The 24,461-nt window shown below is 37.2% G+C and overlaps 1 protein-coding gene across 2 annotated transcripts; it reads left to right on the forward strand.

Annotated features, from left to right (window-relative positions):
- The first annotated feature begins 2,831 nt into the window (after nt 1-2,831).
- On the forward strand, nt 2,832-23,928 carry LOC122052055 (DNA repair protein RAD4-like). Of its 2 annotated transcripts, none has more exons than XM_042613444.1 (14): nt 2,832-3,053; nt 3,135-3,191; nt 3,284-3,402; nt 3,928-4,218; nt 4,330-4,422; nt 4,856-4,948; nt 5,021-5,122; nt 18,373-18,422; nt 19,413-20,075; nt 20,902-21,193; nt 21,263-21,457; nt 21,541-21,693; nt 22,024-22,233; nt 23,457-23,928. In XM_042613444.1, the coding sequence occupies exons 1-14, from the start codon at nt 3,011-3,013 to the stop codon at nt 23,808-23,810; spliced, it is 2,715 nt and encodes a 904-aa protein (XP_042469378.1). In that variant the 5' UTR covers nt 2,832-3,010; the 3' UTR covers nt 23,811-23,928. The 2 variants fall into 2 exon arrangements, with proteins under 2 accessions (XP_042469378.1, XP_042469379.1); XM_042613445.1 differs by having other exon boundaries at nt 3,141-3,191.
- The last annotated feature ends 533 nt before the right edge of the window (nt 23,929-24,461 follow it).

Consider the following 24,461-nt stretch of genomic DNA (forward strand, 5'->3'; position numbering starts at 1 on the left):
TACCAACTCTAGAGTGAACAAGGTCTCTCACCATCAATGGGAGGAAAAAAATTTACATGATCACTGATAGCACAATCCAAATCCTCCTAACTAACTACCAACCAACGTCCCTCTAAGAATCATATCCCTTCTCTCTAAGGTGGAAGGGAGAAGAATTTTTTTAATTTCTTGTTTCATATTTTTAATGATTATAAAGAAAATGAATTCACATCTATTATGATTTCTGTTAAAGCTATTGTAAATGAAATGAATATAAAATCAAAATTTTAGGTAAGAATATATAATTAGAAAAAACAAATAATTTGGTGAGAATGAAACCAATTTGATAAAATTTTCACTTAAAGAATATTTTAAATTCAATTATTCCAATTATATTATTGATGATGTCATTTATTCACTAAATGATTTGAATAATTTAAGATATTCGCTAAGTGGTTTGAATAATTTAAGTGGTTTGAATAACTTAAGTGGTTTGAATAATTTGGTGAAAATTTCACTTGAAGATAATTTTAAGTTTTTTTTTGTATGATGTAAAAAAATTTAAATTATTTGATGATGATTTTCTAAAAGAAAAATGTCTGAATCTTGCCAACTTTTTAAAAATATAACATGCGGTATAGACATATTTCTGGAATTAAAATTTTTATAAGAAATAATAAATTCAAATTAAAAACAACACTAAACCTAGCTTATTCTACTGATAATACATGTGAGTATAACTTTAATAGAAAGAAGTTTCAAAATTGAAATTAATAAAATTTTATTTATGTTCATAATATAAATTAAATGATTTAACAATTTTATCAATTGAAAAGGATTTATTATTAAAACTTGAATATAAAAATTTCAACGTTGCATCAAAAAAAGTTAGAAAAAAAATGTTTGTATAAAAATCTAATTTTTAAAAAAATAATATTAATTTTAAAAAAATATTAAATGTCCAAATGCTTTTTTTAGCCTTTGAAAATGATTGAGATAGTCCTATTATTGCATCATATTTCTAACCAACATATTTATATTCAAATAAAAAAAAATATAGGTGGCTAATAATTTATCAAAATAAAAAAACTTAAAAATAATGGAATAATAAAAATTTAATTTATGTCATGTACTTTCAATTTGATGATAAGTTGACACTATTACGTGTACAAATATAATAAAAAACAAACAGATATTACAAATATAATCAAGTTAAATACTATGATTTATAAAAATTTATGAAAATTGACATGGCAAGTGTAAAAGTCTAAAATTTTCATCTAAAAAACACCAAGAGAATTCAAAGGTGGTCCTTTTTTGGTTTATTTAAGAGAAAAAAGAACCTGCTTTAAAAAACTAGCATACTACTTTGGTCAGATGCATCCTAGATTTTGGGACGAATTTAAGGATTCGTCCTAAAAATTAAATTATTTAAATAAAAAAAAATAGGAAACCTTAAATATAGACCTAGAGATATCGGAATTTTGTGAAACAAGTTTCTATACGTTCGTATCGTTGTCCTGATCATAAATATATCCATACAAATATTTTTGACCAAATATATTGATTTTTGGAAATTTTTAATCCCATTTTGACCTAATTTGTGTTAAAATTTTGAATCACTCAAAATATTAATTCAAAATTATGGATGATGACATATTTACGATTAGGACAACGATATAAACACATACAAATTTGTTTCATGAAATTTCGATGTCTCTAGGTCAAGATATAAGTCTTTCGTGTTTTTTTTTTTTTTTTAAAAAAAAAATAATTTCAATTCTGGGACGAATCCTGGATTTGTCCCAGATTTTGGGACGAATCCAGGATTTGTCCCTAAATTTGGGACGAATTCTGGATTTGTTCCAGATTTGGGGACGAATTTAGTAACAAAATTTTTTTTGTTGCAAATTTGAAATAAATTTTTTTGTTGCAAATTACGTTGGTCATTTGGGTCGAAATTTATTTTCGTTGATAAATTTGTCTCAATTTTGGGATGAATTATTTTCGTTCCAGACTTTTGTCCTCAAATTTATATAATTTATATTTTTTTTGTAGTGATGGAAGAGGAACCTGAAGAAAAAATAAAAATGAAAAGACACCCTTGAAGATCCAAGCAACAAAAAAAACAAGGAGCGGATGTAAAAGGATATAGAAATACTGACGAGAGTGACACGAGATCATCGACATACGAGGTATATTTTTGAGACATCAATAAAAAAAAAAAAAGAAGAGAGAGTTTAGTTTAAAAAAATAAGATATATAATTAAAAAAATCTATAACAAATAAACATTAAAAATAGATATTTTTTAAAAAATAAATATAAATAATATTAAAAAAATATTAAAAATCAAGTGTCCAATAAAATTGAGGCCTTTTAACTATGTCTTAAGTCGGCACATAATTTTTATTTAAAAAAATAATGATAATTTGTACTTCTCATTTATCATTAATTAAGCATATTAATTAATTGTAATCCTCTTAATTAAGAGATTTTAAAATTTCTTTTGATGTAGTCATGTAGATATCTAAACCACACGCATTAAATTTTGAGTTAAATCAAATGCTTATGTGCTTAGTTGCATATGCGCATTAATTTTTTTCCTTTATTGCAATTATATTAATTTTATACAGATTTAAATCTCAACATATGCATGGAAATATATTGAATAGTACTTAAATTATCAATCCTAATTTTAATTATATATTTTATTATTTAAAAAAATACCAGATGTATTTTATGGTGTCACATTATAACTGTTATAATATAATATTATTTTAATGATAAATAAAAAAACGATTCCAATAAAAAGGGTTTTTTTACCGAAAGTATTTAATATTTAGAAGGAGATGACGTCAGTTTTCTCCCGAATCCGCCGTCCAAAACCTCCCGCGCGGCGGAACCCCAAACGACCAACCGATCGCCGTCCCCGCTCTTCCATCTTCCGACCACGACGACGACAACAACGCCGCGGAGCAAGGGACGGAGAGGAAGAAGTGGAGGAGGAGGAAGGCGTGGACAACTCCGGAGATGAGAACGAGGAACCAATCCAAATCCGCCGAACCACCGCCCGGTTTGCTCCCCCTAACCCTATCCGCTCTCTCGACTCTGAACTCGCGCTGCGAAGCCCCTCATTTTTTATTCCTCTACATAGCTCCAGTCGATTCGGAAGCAGGAACTAGCACCGGCAGTAAACCAAAGCGCAGAAGAGGTTCAACTGTTCTCCTGCTGTTGCTCTTCTCCGGCGAGGTTTTGATTTCTTTGAAAAAAAAGGTGTCTTTTTTTATTTTCTGCAATTTTTAGTTTCTGGTTCCGCGGATTCCAAAATCACGAAGCGATCGAAAAAGGCGACTTCTGATGCACTTGTGGGTGGGAAACAACCGCACGAAACTGGGACCTCCGATGCGGAGCGTGAAGAAAAGGTAAGTTCGTTCCTTCTTTTACTTCCTGTCTTAGAAATGGCAAAAAACATAGAACATGTGTTAGCTTTGGTGAACTTTAATCGCATTTATTGTTCCCAGAGCTAGATCTTTTTAAAGAGTTTCGATTGATGCAAACAAGATTAGTTGTTATATCCATATTCTATATGTAAAAAAAATGCCAAAATAGCTTCTCTGTTTTTCCCCGATTTTATCATTCATCACGAGATCAGCTTATAGCCGGGAATTGACCCTATTGTAGTAAAACTGCCACCTCTAGCCAATTGGGCACCCCTGTGGGGACATGGATTTTATCATTCACATATGCATGTGTGTTTGCTCCAAATTTTTAGTTATTAATTACTTCATTGTTTATTCTTTTATGGATTTTCTATCTGTTATCATGTGACAAGTCCAGGTGAATTTGTTGATTTGTTCAACAAATTGCAAATGATCACAGATAGATTATTTTTCTAATAAAATAGTTCCAATGGTCATTTGTTTATTTTTTTTAGTTAATTCTCTCAGGTAAAGGTATCGGTTGGGAAAAATAGTGAAGGAAAAGATGCAAAAGAAAATGCCAACGAAATTGAATTGAAGGGCTCTGATACCAGAAATGATAAAGCAAGCACATCAATAGCAAGTGAAAATGTGGGAGATGATGCAAATGAATTAGTCTGGGAAGAGGGCAGAGTTCCTGTTTCAGAGAACAAAGGAGGTTATTCATATGATGCTGGTAGGGAGCTGACTATTGAATTCACAGATACACCATCATCTTCTGGAAAGAAGCTTCCTAGAAGATTTTCTGCTAAAGATAAGGTGAATATCAGCCATAGTTAGGTTGACAGTCAAAGATATGCTGCTATTCAATGTTTTTTTTTCTCCTTTCCTTCATCAAACCATTACTTTATACAACAAACATTTTTTCAGGAACTAGCTGAGCTTGTTCACAAAGTTCATTTGCTATGTCTACTTGCAAGAGGGAGGATTGTTGACGATGTGTGTAATGATCCTTTGATTCAGGTACTCGGATCATGCCCGTGCAGTTTTACTTCTACTTTGTTCTTTTCCTTTCTACGAGGGCCAATTGTAAGATCCTATTTTTGACATTCGGACTAGATAAAATCACCAATTACATTGAAAATAAACTTGCTTGGTTTATGTTATATCCAGATGATATTGTATTGATTAATGAGGGCGGAAAGATATTAAATTTGAAGCTTAAATTGTGGAGAAAAAGTATGGAAATGAAAGGAAGTGAAGTAGAACTAAAATTGAATATATTAGTTTCAATAATAAAAAAGAATTGAGAGAATAATGAAGATGGTGAATATGAAATTCCAAGATTTTTAGATATCTTGGAATATGATTTTATGAAATGTAATTCTTTGCTGACTGTAGTCAAACTTTGTTTATAGTAGACAGATGCCCTCTTAAGCCTATATTGTTTGTGCAGGCTTCCTTACTTTCACTCTTACCACCCAGCTTGCTGGCAGTAGGAGAGATTCAGAAGCTGACAGCCAACGGGTTATGCTACCTTGTGAATTGGGTAACAAAGACACAAATGTAAATAGCTTGTATTGTACATTTAATATTCTTAGAATCATGCCCTTTTCTGCAGTTCCGGGACAATTTCCAAGTAAGAAGTCACAATACTGATAGGGGCTCTTTTAAAGAAAATCTTGCTTTTGCCCTTCAAACTCATGAGGGGACAGCTGAAGAGGTATTATTTGTTTGAATCAATCTTATTTTATATTCTTTGCTAAACTGCTCGTTGTGTTTTAAAGGATATGTTCTTGTGAATTTAAAGTGTTGCATTTTTATGTGGTCTGATACGGTCATGCTTGCTATTGCTAAAGATACATCTCTTTTGGATTGTTGAAGTAGTTTCTCTTATCTTTTGCATTAGTTCATGACAAGTGTGACATTTTCTGTTATGGTGTTTGTCACACAGTGTTTGCGTAATGCTATGGTAGCATTGATGAATCACCTCTGCACATATTCAAGAATTTAGCAACCTTGCTTAGAAAATATCTATTGTTATCTCAACCAGAGATAAGAACTATAATGCAGGTATGTTGACTTGAAGTTGAAAACTAGTGTTCAAGCAGTGTAGCACTAGCTTAGAAATCATCAAGCTGTGTGGCTCATTGGTAATTTGAAGAGGTTAAAGGCTAGATGATTCGAAGAATGGAGGTAAAGGTGGACTGTTGATGGGAAGAACCTGATTCATAAAAATGACAAACAGAACTACTACCTCTTTGCATGATTTAAATCTTTAGCTTCATAAATTCAAGATGTTATCCCAACATCCTTAATGAGGTAAAATAACAGTTGGCAAGAGAGTTTAAGACTTTAAGTGCCATAGAATAGTCGGGTTAAATTATCAGATTGGCCAGGTTCATGCATGAGGGATTGACACTTGCAAAGTGACATGGAAATTTTTTTTAGCGGGCTCACATTGACCAAACTGGTTAAACAGGTCATCATAGTGGGGAAAAAAATCCATTTCGAATTTGTAGAGCTATACAAATTGTTCATGCATGGCTAAAGTGGACAAATTGTTCATCATATTATGGGGAATAATTCTTTTCTCTCTAATCTTTGTATTGACAGTAGCAGAGCTATCTAATCACGCGAGTATAACAGACACATTAAAGATTTGATAGTTAATGAATAATTGAAGATGCTAAATAGATGTAACATATCTTTCATTATGTTTAGAACCATCAATTTGGGTTGGGCCCGTCGTGTTGGCCCGCCAGCGGGTCGGGTTGAAATTTTATCAACCCAAGTCCGCCACGGGCCGACTCGCCTAGGCTCGCGACCCGCGTGGGTCGGCCCGCGATGGGCTTGGGTTGGCCCGCGGATTGAGAAACACATGTAAGCTAAGTTTTTTGTCAATTTATTATCTTTCTTTATTATAATTTTGAAATAAAAATAGTACTTTTTATCCCACATAACTACTCATCTGTGTTTATTTATATTTAAAATATATGTTTATGGATACATTTGGTTGATGAAACATTTCCAAAGTAAAAAGTTGAAAATATAAAACATTTTTTAAATTTTTTTTAAAAAATTGATGGGCCCGCGGGTTAGCCCATCAAACCCGCAACCCGCCTTAGATTGGGTTGGGTTGAAAATTTCCCAACCCGTCAAGCCGACCTGCCCTGCCAAATGTTGGCCTGTCACGGGCCGACCCGCCCTACCATGGGTTGACCCGTTTGACAACTCTAATTATGTTGGTCCCTTGCGATCGACAAGAGGGGGTAAATTGCCCTGCACAATAAAAACAAACACCTTTCTCGACTTTGGAAATAATAAACCACTTGTATAAAAGAATTAAGAAACTAATTAAAAAGAGAAAGAAGAGGCAGATCTTTTACTTGGTTTGCAACCAGTGATTGTTAGTCCAAGACATTGAAAACTCACTATCAAATCTCCTTCAGGCGAAAAAACCTCTTACAATAGTTAAAGCACTCGATTACACAACTAAACAAAAATAGAATCATTTACAAGTGTTGTGTTTAACTACTTAGATCAGGGCTGTATTTATAGCACTGATTCGGACGCTTGGGTGTCGATAGAATTTTATCCACGACGCAACAGATCGCAACAAGTGGTGTTTCGATAAGTTTTCTGGTCCGGGTCTAGGTCCGGGCGCCCGGACCGGGCTGAGCCAACTTTCAACCAGGACGCGGTCCGGGTGCCCTGGCTGGTCCCGGTGGTCCGGGTGCCCGGACTAGGTCCAGGCGCTAGACTAGAGTCAACTCTGTGTTGACTTTTTGTTCGGGTCTTTCGCTCCGGCTCCCCTCGCTTGGGTGATTTCGACCATCCGGAATAGGTCTCACACGAATCCATTTTCCAGCCTTCTTGAGCAACCTTCCGCTCTGACTTCTCGTCCTTCGGAACCGCCGCGCGTTTTCTTCTCGTTTGCCAGCGTACTCTTCCGCAGTGCCTCGTCCCTTGGACGCACTAAGCTCGTCAACTCTCTCCCGTGCCGTCCTTCTCGCTAACTATATCTTTTGCTTGACTTCCTGTGCTCCTTAATTCCTGTACACTCAGACACGTGGCATCAAAACATAACAGGACCTAACTTAACTTGGTTGATCACATCAAAACTATCACAGGATACTTACAATATCTCCCTTTTTAATGTGAGCAACCCAAGTTAAGTTAGGGTTAACTAAAAACAAATACAAGGAAAACAACAAGTATAAATTTTGCAAAAAAAATGTGCAAAAATGAAGATGTTATCCTCCCCCTAGACTTAACCTCTACTTCTCCCCCTTTGATCACATCAAAAATAGGGGTATTCCATGAAAGTAACTTGAAATAATTTAAAACAAAGTCTAATGGATAAAAATACAGTGACTAGTATCCAGAAAAATCAACAAGTTTAATATCGAAAATCTGGATTCTTACTATTTATAAACAATTTTTGGAAAAACTAATTTTAGAATTATGTTTAATTATTCAAAAAATTTTGAAAATTTTTGCAACAAAAAAGTAGATATATCCAAAGTTGTGATAAAATTTTCATGAAATTATGGATTTGATTTAAGCAATAATAATTTATCTTAAAAAAAAAAAGGTTGAATTTTCAAAAAAATGTTTAAAAATAGTTTCCAGGCTTGAAAAAAATCGTGACAAATTTTTTGAAAATGTAATAGAGCAAGTATTTTTACATAAAAATTATTTTTCGAAAATTGAACGACAATTGAATTTTTAATATTTAAAATATGATTTTTGTAGAAAAAATCATAGAAAAATAATACAACGGTCAAAAAATTCGAAAATTTTTTCTTTGATTGATAACATGATGAGAGTTCACAGAAAAATGAAGTTTGCAAAAATTACTTTGAGAATTTTTTTTTAAATTGGAAATATAATTTTTGTTTAAAAAATTCATAAAAAAATAATTTAACAGTTAGAATAATTTGAAAATTTTCCTACAGATAAGTGATGAAATTCTCTTTCTCGAAAAAATTAAATTCTAATTAATTTTTAATAGAAATCATGCAAAGCAATTTATTTAGTGAATTCTAAGAAAACAATAAAAATTAAATCAATTAAAAGTATGATATGTATGAAAATTTAATTTAAGCACGATTTTGGAACCCAATATAGGTTCCTTCTAACTAGGTTAATAAAAAATTTCCTAGGGATATATTTTGGTTACAATTTTCTAATTTGGCCCTTGTGATATCTAAGATTCCAATTGAGTCCTTGAAAATTTTTAAATTTGAAAGAATAACATTCGAATATGCAGAATTTTTCAATTTTTGTATTTGTTCTTTTAAATTTTTATTTTCTAATTTTAATTTGTCGAAATCTTCTAATCGACAAGATGTTGCTAAGGTTCATTTTAATTCATTATTTTCTTTTAATAATTTTTTATTATCTATTTCTAATTTACATGAATTTTTTGATAAAATTTTAATAAATTTAAATAAATGGTCAGGAGGTAGAGACCGTACCTAACTTACCTTGTCGATCTCTAATGCTCCCCATGTAGAGTTGCTTTCTTCTGACGTTGCTCCCCCTTCTTCAATACTTTCGATGCTCATTTCAAATGAGCTCACTTCGTCTTCTTCTTCTTGGTGACTTGCCATCAGCGCAAGTTCGGCGTGGGTTTCGATCTCCGGCTCTGACAACGTTTTGTCCCACGTCGCCTTTAAGTTTTTGTGCTTTGTTTGGGTCAGCTTGTCCTTCTCCTTGTTCTTTAACTTTGGGCAGCTGTCTTTGACGTGCCCTTCTTCATTGCAATGGTAGCATCTTACCTTTCTTTTCCTTCTTTTACCTTGCATTTGATTATACTTATTAGCCTTAAATTTTTTTTTGAATTTCCTTACCATGAACGTCGTTTTGTCATCGTCAAGGGATGTTTCAAACTCTGGTTCATCCATTTTTGCTTTCAGGGCAATGTTCTGTATCGTCTTCGTCTTTAGATTTGCATATCTAGATTCGTGAATTTCAAATGTTGAAAACAATTCCTCTAAATTACTTACATCTAAGTCCCTAGAGATGAAATATGCATCTACTAGGGTTGACCATTCAAGAATTCTAGGAATACATTAAGCGCGTACCTTAGAGAATCTCGATTGGTTACTCTTTCTCCAAGATTCGTGAGTCCGGTGATGAGTTCTTTGATTCTTGAGTGGACGTGTGCGACGGTTTCGCCTTCTTCTAATCGAAGGTTGCCGATATAGTTCTGGAGCAGGTTCCGTCTTGCGAGTTTTTGCCTCCGAGGTCTCTTCGTGTAGTTCTAGGAATTCCTCCCAAAGCTCCTTGGCTAACTCGTAGGCTCCGATCCGGTTGACTTCTTGAGACGGTAAGACACTTAGCAGATGAAATTCTGTCTTGTCGTTTGACGCGAAGTCGGCTTGCTCCTTTTTCATGCATTGATGTTCTTCTTTGTCCTTTGGTGCTATAAAGTCATACGTCATTATTATTAATAATTCAAAGTCAGTTTTAAAAAATACCTCCATCTTTTTCTTTCAAATTGCGATCTCCCCCTTGAACTTAGGCGGATAGATGCTCGGTCTGGCCATCGTCTTATGTGCTTCGATCGGTGGTTAGTCATTCAGAAGCGGTTGAGTTCTGATACCACTTGTTGGTCCCTTGTAACTTGCAAGAGGGGGGTGAATTGCCCTGCACAATAAAAACAAACATCTTTCTCGACTTTGAAAATAATAAACCACTTGTACAAAGAATTAAGAACCTAATTAAAAAGAGAAAGAGGAGGTAGATCTTTTTCTTGGTTTGCAGTAAGGGGATTGCTAGTCCAAGACGTTGAAAACTCACTATCAAATCTCTTCAAGCGGAGAAACTTCTTACAACAGTTAAAGCACTCGATTACACAACTAAACAAAAAGAGAATCATTTACAAGTATTGTATTTAACTACCGAGATCAGGATTGTATTTATAGCACTGATCCAGGCTCCTGGAAGGGTTCCGGGCGCCTGGGTGTGGATAGAATTTTATCCACGACGCAACGGATCACAACTGATGGCATTTCGATAAGTTTTCTGGTCCAGGCAACTGACTAGGTCTGAGCGCTCGGACCATCCAAAATAGGGTTCACCCGAATCCATTTTTCGGCCTTCTCAAGCAACCTTCTGCTCCGACTTCTCATCCTTCGGAACCGCCATGCGCTTCTTTCTTGTGTGCCAGCATATTCTTTCGCAACGCCTCATCCCTCGGACGCATCGAGCCCGTTGACTCTCTCCCAGCCATCCTTCTTGTTGGTGCAATATCCCTCAGGTCAAGGTTGACCTGGTTGACCAAGCTTGAGTCTTGGTTTGGGTTTCGATGTTTGACAATGCAAGGTTGATTGAAGAAGAGTCAAGTAGGTCAAGGTTGACCGGATACTTGACTGGGAAGTCCTAACTGGGATGCTAGGCAGAAGGAAAGACCTAGTGAGTGAAGCTAGGTAGGAGGAAAATCCTGGTGAGTGAAGCCAGGTGAAAGACCTAGTGAGTGAAGCTAGGCAGGAGGAAAATCCTGGTGAGTGAAGCCAGGTGAAAGACCTAGTGAGTGAAGCTAGGCAATTGTGAAAGACCTAGTGAGTGAAGCTAGGCAGGAAGAAAATCCTGGTGAGTGAAGCCAGGTGAAAGACCTAGTGAGTGAAGCTAGACAATTGGGAAAGTCCTGGTGAGTGAAGCCAGGAGAAAGACCTAGTGAGTGAAGCTAGGCAATTGGGAAAGTCATGGTGAGTGAAGTCAGGGCACGAAGAGAAAAGTCCAAGTGGGTCAAAGGGATTGACCGGACACTTGGTGGGGAGTCCTGGCAGGTCAAGGGAGTGACCAGATGCTAGGCATGATATACCAATGGGTCAAGGTTGACCGAATGTTGGATTGAGAGGCTTGGGACTTGGTTTTGGGCAAAAACCAAGAGCTGGATCGATCGGTGGATCGATCCAGCGAGCCTGGATCGATCCGTGGATCGATCCAGGTGGATCGATTGGGACGCTGCTGGTTCGCGCGATAAGCGCTGGATCGATCCGTGGATCGATCCAGGCGTTTTCTCCAGAGCACAGAGGCGCTCTGGATCGATCCGTGGATCGATCCAAAGCCTCCCCGATCGATTGGGAGTTTTCGAATCGATCGAGATCCGACCGTTGCGTCGTATTTGAGCTGCAGGCGTGCGATGGCTGCGGTATCTCTTCACCGATTCATTTCAGATCTTCACCAGCTTCTCCACAGCTCTTCTCAAGCTCGAGATCGCCAGTTCTTGAAGGCTCTTGGAGGTTCTTCCAAGTCAAGAGGCGGATCAAAGCAAGAAGAAGAAACTAGGGTTAGGGTTTTTGCTCTCATTGTAAGCTTGTAAGCTTTATTTCATTACCTTTCCCTTTCTTCTGTATTGAGTCTTGTAGGGCTTCTCCGCCCTTGGTAGTTACCATAAAGGAGAGTTTTATTAGTGGATGGTGTGTGTGTAGGTGTGGATCCTTGGACTAGTCACCTCTTGTGAGGTGGATACCAAGTAAACCAACCTTGTTAGCGTTGTATGCTTTTGTTTCTTATATTTTCGCTGCATACCATCAAAGAAACGAGCAACGCCAACGACGAGAGCGCGAAGAGCTATTCACCCCCCCTCTAGCTACGTTTCGGTCCTAACAAGTGGTATCAGAGCGAGGCCGCTCTTCACCGGAATCATCGTTGGAAGGGTCAAGCATAACAAGAAGAGCTAGAGGGTGAAGAAGTTGAAGCAAAATTGTCAAAGTCAAAGAAATTCAAAAGCTCAACTTCTACAATGGAATTCCGAGATGGGCTCAGATTCGACACGAGAGTGGCTCCACCATACACTTCCACGAGCTTCGATTCTTGGAAATCAAGAATCGAAAATTTTCTTATGATGGAGATAGAGCAATGGTTTGCTCTTATGGAAGGCTTCAAGACTCCAACAAACTCAAAGGGCAAAATTCTCAAGAGGAGCAAGTGGAGCCAAGAGCAACTCCAAAGATGTGAGGCCAATGACAAAGTGACCAAACTTTTGATCAATTTATTGCCAAGCAACATCTTGGAGCAAATTGGAGAGTTTGAAGATGCCAAGGAGCTTTGGAGCAAATTGGCAAGGATTCATGAGATCCCCTCCACTGTACCAAATCAAGGAGAATCCAAAGAGGGTGACTCAATGGATCAAAATCAAGAAGAGGAGGATTCCGAGGTTGAGAGATGCTCAACCTCCGAAGAGGAGGTCCAAGAAGCTTCATCCTCAAAGGAGAGCAATCAAAAGAGCAAGGAAGGAGTATATTCCTTGTTTCATGTACAAGAGGATGAAGATGAAGAAGAAGGTGAAGTCTCCACCTCTAGGATTGAGGGGGAGCAATCTTCATTGACACCGGAACAAGAGCAAGAAGAATCCTCCACATCCGGGTCAAGAGAAGAAGAGGTTGAAGAAGCTTCCACCTCCATAAATCAAGCAAAATCAAATGGAGAAATATCATCTTCGGATCAAGAGGAAGCTTCTACCTCCGGATCCAAAGGAGAAAGTGTCATTCCTACACAAAAAGGTATAAACATTTCAATTAATAATAAAAATCATATTATATGCTTTGAATGTAGGGAACATGGGCATTACAAAAGTAAATGCCCTAAATTGGTCAAGAAGAAGGGCCAAGTGGCACAAAAGGGCAAGGTGAAGCCCAAGGAGGCCATCCCCAATACAAAGAAGAGCAATGAGCATATTATATGCTTCTCTTGCAATCAAAAGGGGCATTACCGAAGTCAATGCCCCAAGGGGAAGAAGATGGTCAAGACTCAAGGAGGAAGCTCAATTCAAGGGGGAGCCTCCAAGGTAAAGAAGAAGGTAACATTTATTGAGCCTACCCCATTACGTTATGGTAAAAAGCATGATAGTTCTAATTTTTATCATTTTAATGCAATTTACCACAAGAATAGAAAGCATGTGACCCTACATGCCAAGACTACCCAACCTAATGTTAGGAAGATAGATAGACATTTGGGCAAGAACACTAAGGATAATAGATACAAGCCCAAGAATAAAAATGCTCATGGTTGTAATGAAAAATCAAAATCTAAGGATTTAATGATAGAAAATCAAGTCTTGAGGTCAAGACTTGACAAACTAGAAAAGACCCTAAAAAGGATGGAAAATATCCTTAAAGGGCAAAATGACCAAAATCTAGGTTTAGGACAACAAGGGTCATCCAAGGGCCATAGAGGTTTGGGATACAAACCTAAAATCAAAAAGGATGTACCTACTTACCATAGGGTTCCATATAACTATGGAACCAACCCTAAATCTAGAAGTCAAGTTAAGGATACAAGGGAAGTCATCCCTAGAAGTATCTTTGCAACAACAAATGTGACTAAGACTTCTAAGAAGTCTAAGAAAGTCACTAACAAGGTCACAAGGGAGGCTATCCCTAAAGTTGATCCAGAAAAAGTGACCAAGGCTTCTAAGAAGCCAAACAAGGTCACTAGGAAGGTATCTAGGGAAGTTATCCCTAGTGAATACCTAGAGCATCCAAGGAGCACCAATAGGTTTTGGGTTCCTAGGAGCATCTTCTCTACCCCATAAATGGGTTAGAGAGTGTCAACTCCGATTAGAAGGGTAGTTAACCCAACTTTGAGGAAATTGACACTGAAGGAGCATTTTCAAGGTTTTTGATAACCTTTGAAAATGAATTGGAATTAATATTTACTCCTTGAAAGAGTAAAATGTGCCAAAATTTGAGAAGTATTAATTTTAATCTTAATTGGCACAATTTGGGAAAACATAAGAAATACCAAGTTGGGATTTTGGTATTTTCTTAATAATTTAAGGCAAATCTAAGCCTTAATTTAAAGTGCTTCTCTTGTGGAAAAATGAAATATGCCAACACTTGAGGAATATGCTTATTTTCAATTGCCATAAATTAATTAAGATAATTAGAAATGTCAATTTAGGTTTTGACACCTTCTTGAAGCACTTTGGGCAAATCTAGGGTTTAAGTTTTAGGATTAGCTAAGATTAAGGATACTTAGATAGATAATCTAGGTATATTTTATTTATGCTAAATCTTGCCATGATTGTTTGCCCATTATATGTCATGACATCATGTTTTATTTTTGCACTCATGACTTATTATAAAAATACAAAAATACCATGTCATGTCATACATACATCATGTAATTATAGGAATCTTTCTTTTGAAAGCTAATTCTTTTTGATGTATGCCATAGCATTATCATGCATTATGTTTAATTCCTTAAAAGCAAGGACAAATGGCATTTATCAACAAGTGTTTTCAACAAATGTTGTCAACAAGTGGTATTAACGAGTAACATCCTAAGTGGATGTTCAATACCCACAAAATGCCTAGATAAATATGCATGATCCCTAGATTAGGGCAAAACCAAACTTTACATCTCACAAAGACCTATAAGATGACTTGTATGTGTTTTTGTGCACAATAGATACAAGTGAGATGTTAGGAAGATGAACAAAACTCAAGATGTTGATTTAGTGCATTCTTCTGAGTTTTAGGTTCATCAAAACACATAGTTATGTGTTTTCCCATCATTGGGAAAGCTAATGTACAAGTCATGTGCATTAAGCCCAAGGAATGTGATGGAATATTGGTTTTGAAAATTATTTTAAAATGCTTTTGGAAAACCTTGGTGAAGGCTATCTTTTGATAGTAATCACCATTGAATAGTTAGACACAAACTTGAAGAAAACGCTAAAGTTTTAGCAAGTTTTCAAGCTTGTGTCAATCTTTGAAAAATATAATGTATTTTCATAGAAAACTATTTTTCCATGATAAAGTATGCCCTAAATAATGTCTATACGAAATTTCATGATTTTTAGATATTTGTAGAATTTTTTAGGGGTTTCTGAAGTTGGCTGAATTTGAAATTCAGCAACTATCAGAGCTCCAATCGATCCATGGATCGATTGGAGTGCCTGAATCGATCCGAAGACAATTCTCGCGAGCAGAAGCTCGCTGGATCGATCAGCCGATCGATCCACACATCCTGAATTGATCAGTGGATCGATTCAGATAGGTTAAATCGATTGGAACCCAACTCCAATTGATCCAGGATGCTGATTTTGGTTGGGAAGGCCTGATTTCAGCACTCTAAACCTATTTTAGTCAATGTAACCATTCCTAACCCCTCAAGACACGTTTGTATACCTTTAGAGGGTGTTTTCATGTTGAAAACAAGGATGGATTGGTTAAGGAAGACTAAATTGAAGTTTAGGTTGAGGTTTGTTTCAAATTTTGAATATTTGAACCTCAAAACTTCTAAATTTGGGTTTCCTAAAGGATTAGGGATTCCAAGTCATTGTTGGTGCAATGACAGAAGTTACCACCATGTCTTTAGGGGGAGGGACTCTTTAAAGGCATGAAAATTATTTTTCATGAACCTTGGAAGGTGGTTAACCTTCCGTTAAGTGGATAATGCTCAAGGATGGACATTTGCCTACATTGAGGAAGAATATAGGGTTAAGGATAAATGAAGGGTATGGGACCTTCATTTGGGTCATTAGACCATGTTAATGCTCCAGGGTGAGCATCGGAGATAAATGAAGGGTATGGGACCTTCATTTGGGTCATTAGACCATGTTAATGCTCCAGGATGAGCATCGGAGATAAATGAAGGGTATGAGACCTTCATTTGGGTCATTAGACCATGTTAATGCTCCAGGGTGAGCATCGGAGATAATGAAGGGTATGGGACTTTCATTATTGTGTTAATCACAATGAGTGAAATTGTGAACAACGATGAGCAACTCTTCAGGGGGAGAGTTTTCAACAATGGGGCATTTTGTTGAAGTGTGCCCAAAAATTGAGGCATGGGTTGATGTGTGCCAATAGGGGGAGAATGAAAGGGAGTAAGTTAGGCTTTCATTACCTAGAGGGAGTTTGCCCTCTTAGGGGGAGAATGAAGGGCTTAACTTATGTATTCATTACCTAGTGGCATGAAGAAGGTTTAGGCTATGGGATTAGCCTAACTTACATGTGGTATTGTAAGTGATAATGTTGGTATTGTCAAACATCAAAACGGGGGAGATTGTTGGTGCAATATCCCTCAGGTCAAGGTTGACCTGGTTGACCAAGCTTGAGTCTTGATTTGGGTTTCGATGTTTGACAATGCAAGGTTGATTGAAGAAGAGTCAAGTAGGTCAAGGTTGACCGGATACTTGACTGGGAAGTCCTAACTGGGATGTTAGGCGGAAGGAAAGACCTAGTGAGTGAAGCTAGGTAGGAGGAAAATCCTGGTGAGTGAAGCCAGGTGAAAGACCTAGTGAGTGAAGCTAGGCAGGAGGAAAATCCTGGTGAGTGAAGCTAGGCAATTGTGAAAGACCTAGTGAGTGAAGCTAGGCAGGAAGAAAATCCTGGTAAGTGAAGCCAGGTGAAAGACCTAGTGAGTGAAGCTAGGCAATTGGGAAAGTCCTGGTGAGTGAAGCCAGGCAAGAGAAATCCAGATGGGTCGAGGTTGACCAGACATCTGGTGAGAGTCAAGTAGGTCAAAGGAATTGACCGGATACTTGGCACGAAGAGAAAAGTCCAAGTGGGTCAAAGGGATTGACCGGACACTTGGTGGGGAGTCCTGGCAGGTCAAGGGAGTGACCAGATGCTAGGCATGATATACCAATGGGTCAAGGTTGACCGAATGTTGGATTGAGAGGCTTGGGACTTGGTTTTGGGCAAAAACCAAGAGCTGGATCGATCAGTGGATCGATCCAGGCCTTTCCCAGCGAACAGAGAGCCTCTGGATCGATCCGTGGATCGATCCAGAGGTCCTAATCGATCAGCCGATCGATTGGGACGCTACTGGTTCGCGCGATAAGCGCTGGATCGATCCGTGGATCGATCCAGGCGTTTTCTCCAGAGCACAGAGGCGCTCTGGATCGATCCGTGGATCGATCCAAAGCCTCCCCGATCGATTGGGAGTTTTCGAATCGATCGAGATCCGACCGTTGCGTCGTATTTGAGCTGCAGGCGTGCGATGGCTGCGGTATCTCTTCACCGATTCATTTCAGATCTTCACCAGCTTCTCCACAGCTCTTCTCAAGCTTGAGATCGCCAGTTCTTGAAGGCTCTTCCAAGTCAAGAGGCGGATCAAAGCAAGAAGAAGAAACTAGGGTTAGGGTTTTTGCTCTCATTGTAAGCTTGTAAGCTTTATTTCATTACCTTTCCCTTTCTTCTTGTATTGAGTCTTGTAGGGCTTCTCCGCCCTTGGTAGTTACCATAAAGGAGAGTTTTATTAGTGGAGGGTGTGTGTGTAGGTGTGGATCCTTCGACTAGTCACCTCTTGTGAGGTGGATACCAAGTAAACCAACCTTGTTAGTGTTGTATGCTTTTGTTTCTTATATTTCCGCTGCATACCATCAAAGAAACGAGCAACGCCAACGACGAGAGCGCGAAGAGCTATTCACCCCCTCCCCCCCCCCCCTCTAGCTACGTTTCGGTCCTAACACTTCTCGCTAGCTGTGTCTTTCGCTCAACCTCATATGCTCCTAAGTTCCTACACACTCAGACACAGGGTATCAAAACATAACAGGACTTAACTTGATTTGGTTGATCACATCGAAACTACCATAGTGTACTTACACATTATGATTTTACATATTGTGATTGATTTCTTAATCCTTAAAAAAGGGCAGTCCGGTGCACGAAGCTCCCGCTATGCGGGATCCCGGGGAAGGATCCATTGTACACAGCCTTACCCTGCTTTTTGCAAGAGGCTGTTTCCAGAATTCAAACCCGTAACCTTTTGGTCACAAAGCAATAATTTTACCGTTGCGCCATGGCTCCCCTTCGATTTCTTAATCCTTACCAGAAGATAAATTTTATGCTAGTTTAAGCTACATGTTGTATGTTCCCTCATTTTCTTTGATCTTTTCATGGTGTTTTTCAAAATTTGTGTAAAAGGTTCACTTCATGGTTGCTATCTACTAATAAAAGAAAGTTTGGATTATTATTTGAATAGTTTGATTAATTGGTGATGCAGGTTGCTGCACTTTCAGTTGCCTTGTTCAGAGCTCTTAACCTAACAACTCGGTATGCGGACTTTGTATTAATCTTAGCCAAGTAGATTTTTCAATTTTTCCATGTTACCATCTCATTCTTAATTAGTTTGGAGAGTTTTAGTATATATCTAAAAGAGTGTTAGATCTTATCAAAGTTTAAATTTGACGGAGGTTTTGGATTTGACCTTGGTGAAGAAAAAGATGAAATCACCTTTAAGTTATCCATCCTTCTCTAATCTCTAGTTTGCCAGTAAATGATAAAGATAAAATAATGTGATAATGGCATGAAGAATTCTAAGGTGAAGTTCATTTCTTTCAATTCTAAGGTGATTCATAAGATGAGAGTATGTACAGTTATTTGCAAATATATACAAGGATAGATTTACAGTGATGCTGTCGATATGTGTTGATTTATAAAATCATAAACAACTTTAATAAGAAATATATGGCCAATAAGTGTAAACTTATGAAATATTCTATTGAATAAGCACACAATATCTGTATTTCATCAAATAGTATATACATCAATGATGAAATTTAAGCCTTTGGTACTTTTACTGAACTAATCTGGAGAAGCTGCTCCTAGGTGTTCCATTTCGAACATGTGAAATGCAATGCATTTTTGTTGGATTATTATATCGAGTTATAGAAACATGTCTGAGGAGTGAGATTCTAGAATATGTTTGCAGTTTCGTAATTGAAATTTACAGGTAAACTTTTTCATATCATGTTACCTGTACTTAAAATGTTTGAAACCAATCTGATGAAACTATCTCAAGCCTTTCTCTAAGGGTATCTATGAAGATTTAAGGTTGTAACTTGTTTAGTTCTTTTTTTGTCAGGCATGATCAGGATAGAGTTTAGACATTATTTTGTTAACAGAGAAAAGTTAGGAACCCTGGTACTGCGATTCTTTTTATCTGAACTTGATAGCAGATTAGTTATAACGAATGGGTATGCTTAAGCATCTTTCTCTGTTAGGCAACTTGCTGTAGGTATTAAAGAGATGTTTTTCATTCAGGTTTGTATCCGTACTTGATGTAGCCTCTCTTAAGCCAGATACCGATATGATTGGAATTACAAAACAAGAAACAGGGTCCTTGGATATTAAAATATCCTCTCCTTCAACCTCAGTCTTAGTGCCTCATCAAATTGATGTTCCATCTGATGTTAAATCGCTGGATAAGACAAATGATCACATTGATCTTGCATCAACCAGTAGAGCATGCAATGACCAATTGAATTCTTGTGCCACAAATTTGGCTCAAGTATCAAAAAGAAAAGGTGATATGGAGTTCGTGTTGGAGCTTGAAAGGGCCATTTCAGCTACAGCGGCAGCTGTTCCAGATGACAAGGTAGATTCTAAGTCCGATGAGTTGCCTGATTGTTCAGTGGCACCAACTACTTCTGTGAAAATGCTGAGGCAAAATAATGCTGTAGATTCTTCGGTTTCAAGGCATAGTAGTTCTGGCGCATTGTGGTCTAGAAGGACTGGACCTCCTTTGTATTGGGCAGAAGTCTACTGTAATGGAGAGTCTTCAACTGGAAGGTGGGTGCATGTTGATGCTGCAAATGCTGTAATTGATGGTTCTGAAAAGGTAGAATCTGCAGCTGCTGCCTGCCGAAAGCCATTAAGATATGTTGTCGCTTTTGCTGGAAAAGGTGCTAAAGATGTGACACGCAGGTGTGACCATTATTTTCTTCCCTATATTTTCTACTTGCTATGCCCTTCATGTCATTATTTAGGTTGAGAAAGGGAACATTCAAATGGAGAAATTTAACCATGGTTTCAAATGTCAGTCAGACCGGCACCGTGTTTCCAGGCCATATCTCTGGATATGCCACTAGATACAAATCTTTCTATTACTTTTTCAATCGTGTTTGTTGATAATATCCTAGACCAACAAGTTGTTGGAACCATTATAAGATAGAGTCCAAAACCTATGGCGAACCGTATAATTTGCTCTTTCAAAAGTCACCTTTCCAGTCAGTCTATTTATCATGATTTATAATATATTTTGTTAACTTCGTACGATATTGAATTCTCATGCATAGGTCAAGGGAGAGTCTTTTTTTCACTTATATTTTCTTTTTCATCTATGGAACTCTGCATTGCAGTGGTTTTGTTCCTTGTGGTTTGTACTTTCACTTTTGTGTTTGTTCCTGTGATATTGTAGTGAAAATTATGAACATGAATAGCTGATCAAAATGTTTACAGTATAAGAATTCAACCCTTTAATGTGTTTGATTTACTATTAGAATCAGTTGATTCCTAATCAATTTGACCAGTGGATCTAGTTTGCCTTCATCTACAGTCATCATTCTTGTTTTCATGAGAGGCTGACTCGCAACATGGTTAGAAAGTCATGGTTAGCCGAAAATTTTGGTTTTATGGAAGTGTACATATTTATAGTTTAACAAGATTATATTTATACATCTTTTTTTAGCAACTACCAGTTTATATCCCACTATACTTTTTGTCGATAATAACCTTGTTTCATTACTTTCAGGTATTGCATGCACTGGTACAAGATTGCTCCCAAAAGAATAAGTTCAGATTGGTGGGATTCAGTGGTAGCTCCACTGAAGACATTGGAATCGGCTGTAACCGGAAGTGTGGTTCAGTTGGAACAATTACAAGCGACCTCCATTGAAAGTGAAAATGATCCAGACAGATCGACAAACAAAGTCTCAAAGATTGAAGCTTCAGTTGACTTCCATGGGAGTGCTTCAAGGGCTTCTCTTGAAGATATGGAGCTTGCAACCAGAGCTTTAACTGAGCATCTTCCTACCAATCAACTGGTAAAACTGCAGCTGAAACCTTTTCTTTCGCTAATAGCTCGCTTGTCAAACTAATCTTTTTCAATTTAGGCATACAAGAATCACCACCTTTATGCTATCGAAAAGTGGCTGACTAAGACTCAAGTCCTTCATCCAAAGGGTCCGATTTTGGGTTATTGTTCAGGCCATCCAGTTTACCCTCGATCATGTGTTAAGACCCTCCAAACAAAGCAGAAGTGGCTACGAGAGGGCCTGCAAGTCAGAGCTGGTGAAACTCCTGCAAAGGTCTGAACTTAAAACTTTTACTCAAACATCACCACGCCAGGATCCGGCTACCTTGTGAGCTTCCTTTTCACTCTTTCCTCCAGGTTCTTCGACGTTCAAAATATTCTGTCAGTGATCAAACATCTGAAATGGATGATTCTATCGAAATTTCTGGTCAGCCATCCACTGAGCTTTTCGGTATGTGGCAATTGGAACCCCTACAACTGCCTCATGCAGCAAATGGTATTGTGCCAAAGGTGATATTACCATTACTGAACTAACATTCATAATTGTTTTTTATTCTTTACATGAGTAGACTTATTCAGTAAACATCATTTGTTTCGACCATATTTTGTGTTATTTTATTACTTCTCTCCTAGTTGTAAATCATAGTTGGTTACCAGATTTAGCGACATATTGGACCGGAACAATGAAAAAGATTTTAAGTGATTCTCATATGTTTCATGACTTGGTTGGAACGGTACATGTAATTGTATGATTTAAGTCATATTTCTCTCCTAAATCGATCTCGTTTCTAGATGTTCAAGTTGATACTAACTCATGCTGACATGGATGTTTTTACACAGAATGAGAGGGGTCAAGTAGAAGTGTGGTCTGAGAAATGCCTACCTCCTGGCACTGTGCACCTGAGGCTTCCCAGATCGGCACTGGTTGCGAAGAGATTGGAGATTGATTTTGCACCTGCGATGGTTGGATTTGACTTCCGCAATGGTCGTTGTGTTCCCATGTTCGATGGGATTGTGGTTTGCAGCGAGTTCAAGGATGGTATCTTGGAGGTAAAGTTAATTTTGCACATCAAATGAATTTTATTTGAGTAATTATTTATATAGTGAAGGGGAGGCTTGGCGCAACGATAAAGTTGTTGCCGAGTGTTCGGGAGGTCATGAGTTTGAGTCACAGAAGCAATCTCTTGCAATGCAGAATAAGATTACATACAATAGACTCAATATGGCCCGACCCTTTCTTAAGATCTACATTGGTGGAAATTTCATGCACCGAGTTGCCCTTTAATTATTTATATAGTATGTTTAGTGCATATATATATTGCTGCAAAAAAAAATCAAAAAAATTAAATATTCCCCATGGCATTGTGATTCGATCTTCATAAGAATTGTTATCGTATACTCTATGGAAGGGATATCAGTCGTCATTTATTCCACTATCCAAATACTAATGATCTCTTTCTTATTCAACCCTCCTAAACCTATATTTTATGCAAAGGAAAGTTGGATGGCCATTGTTGTCAAGGTGGACTAATCGAGCGGGTTGGTTGAGTTGGATAGGCTTATAGCCAAATTAAACGGGATGAATAGACTAGTTGGGCTTGACAAGTTCATTTGGGCAGATAGTCGTGCGTTATGACTCATTCCGTTAAATAGGTTAAGTGATAGTGGAATATTAGGGTATTTATTAGATTGTATGTATATAATTATATAGTTAATTATTATTAATACAAGCATTTATGGTAATGGATAACTATATATTATAATTATACAATATGCTTTTTTTTTAATCTATTTCATCGTGTTATTATCTATTCCACTCTATCAACCAAATGGACCCTAAAACCGCACACATTTCGCTAGCTTTCCATGAACAAGATGTTTGTTGCCACCTCCTTAGAGAGCCATGGGATCCTCGCGTATTCACATTTGGATGAAAATGGACTTTGAACCGTAGAACATAGCAACAAATTTTCCAAGGTCCTTACCGGGCTAGCTTGAACCTTGTTTTATTGATGCTTTGCTTCGAGCTAATTAACCGCTCCCTATTCATCGATGTCTTTACATCTATATCTTTATGTTAATTATTGCATCACTATTTCGTTCTTTATCTATTCCATTTAGTGAACCAAACTTCTCCTGCTTTTGAAGATGTAGCAATTTTGTCTACATTTTATGTCGTATATGACTAGTTGCTGCAGTTTATTTGCATCTAAATTGTCTTAAGGTTGTTTTTTACATCGCTATTTGTGTTCTCCTCTTGCTTGTATCATCAGGCATATGCGGAAGAAGAAGAGAGAAGAGAATCCGAAGAGAGAAAAAGGATCGAAAGCCAAGCTCTCTCGAGGTGGTTTCAGCTCCTCTCCTCCATCATCACAAGGCAAAAGTTGAAGAACTCCTACGTTGTGAACTCCTCGGCCCCTCCACATGTAGTTCAAGAAAATGTAAACACGGCATCAACCTCGACCTCAAAGTTTCCGGAACATGGATCTATCGAGGTTTTGAGGTCCCTTGTGCCATCCGACCATGTCCATGTGTATCCGCCAGAGAACCAGAGCTTCGATGAGGAAACGATGGTACGGACCAAGAGGTGTCCATGTGGATTCTCTATTGAAGTTGAGGAGTTATAAGTTATCGTTTCTTGTTCAAGTTGGGATTTCATTAAACCTAAGCTTTTGATTAAGTTTGCACTTTGTTCCATTTTACAAAAATTTTTATTTTGCCAGTGAAGTTCGTCTCCTTTTTTAATTTATTTTTGCAAAAATCTTATTTATTTCTAATTATTTGTTAATATTGATATTTAATTATAACTAATCCTAAATTGTATTGATTTGGTAAAATCTAAAATTAAATTAGGTTAATATTCTTAAAATTTATTAGTAATTTTAATTTTTTATCTTTCCTAAATTATAGATGCATAATCTAATTTTTATTCTTTGGATCGTTTTTTCTCGTCGTCTCAATCTTCATCGATTCTTCATCATTCTCTCCTCCCCACTCGCTCTAGTTTTTATTATAACTTTCTCCTTATTATTCATGATGTTATTATATCATAGTGCATCAATTCATCTGTATCTCATCGATTCTTCGGGAAAAAATCACTCATATCTATTCATCTTTGTGTCAATCTATCTATGATTACTAATAGTCCTCGGGCTACGGTACCACAGTAATGTTGGGTCACTTCGAAGATGGAGGTGAATAGTTTATCGCGTTTCGATGATGATGATTCGTAGGGGAATAGACTCGAAACAAGCTCCCAATGCTAACGCCAAGGATTT

Source organism: Zingiber officinale, chromosome 3A, assembly GCF_018446385.1.
Source record: "Zingiber officinale cultivar Zhangliang chromosome 3A, Zo_v1.1, whole genome shotgun sequence".
NCBI classification, from domain to species: domain Eukaryota; kingdom Viridiplantae; phylum Streptophyta; class Magnoliopsida; order Zingiberales; family Zingiberaceae; genus Zingiber; species Zingiber officinale.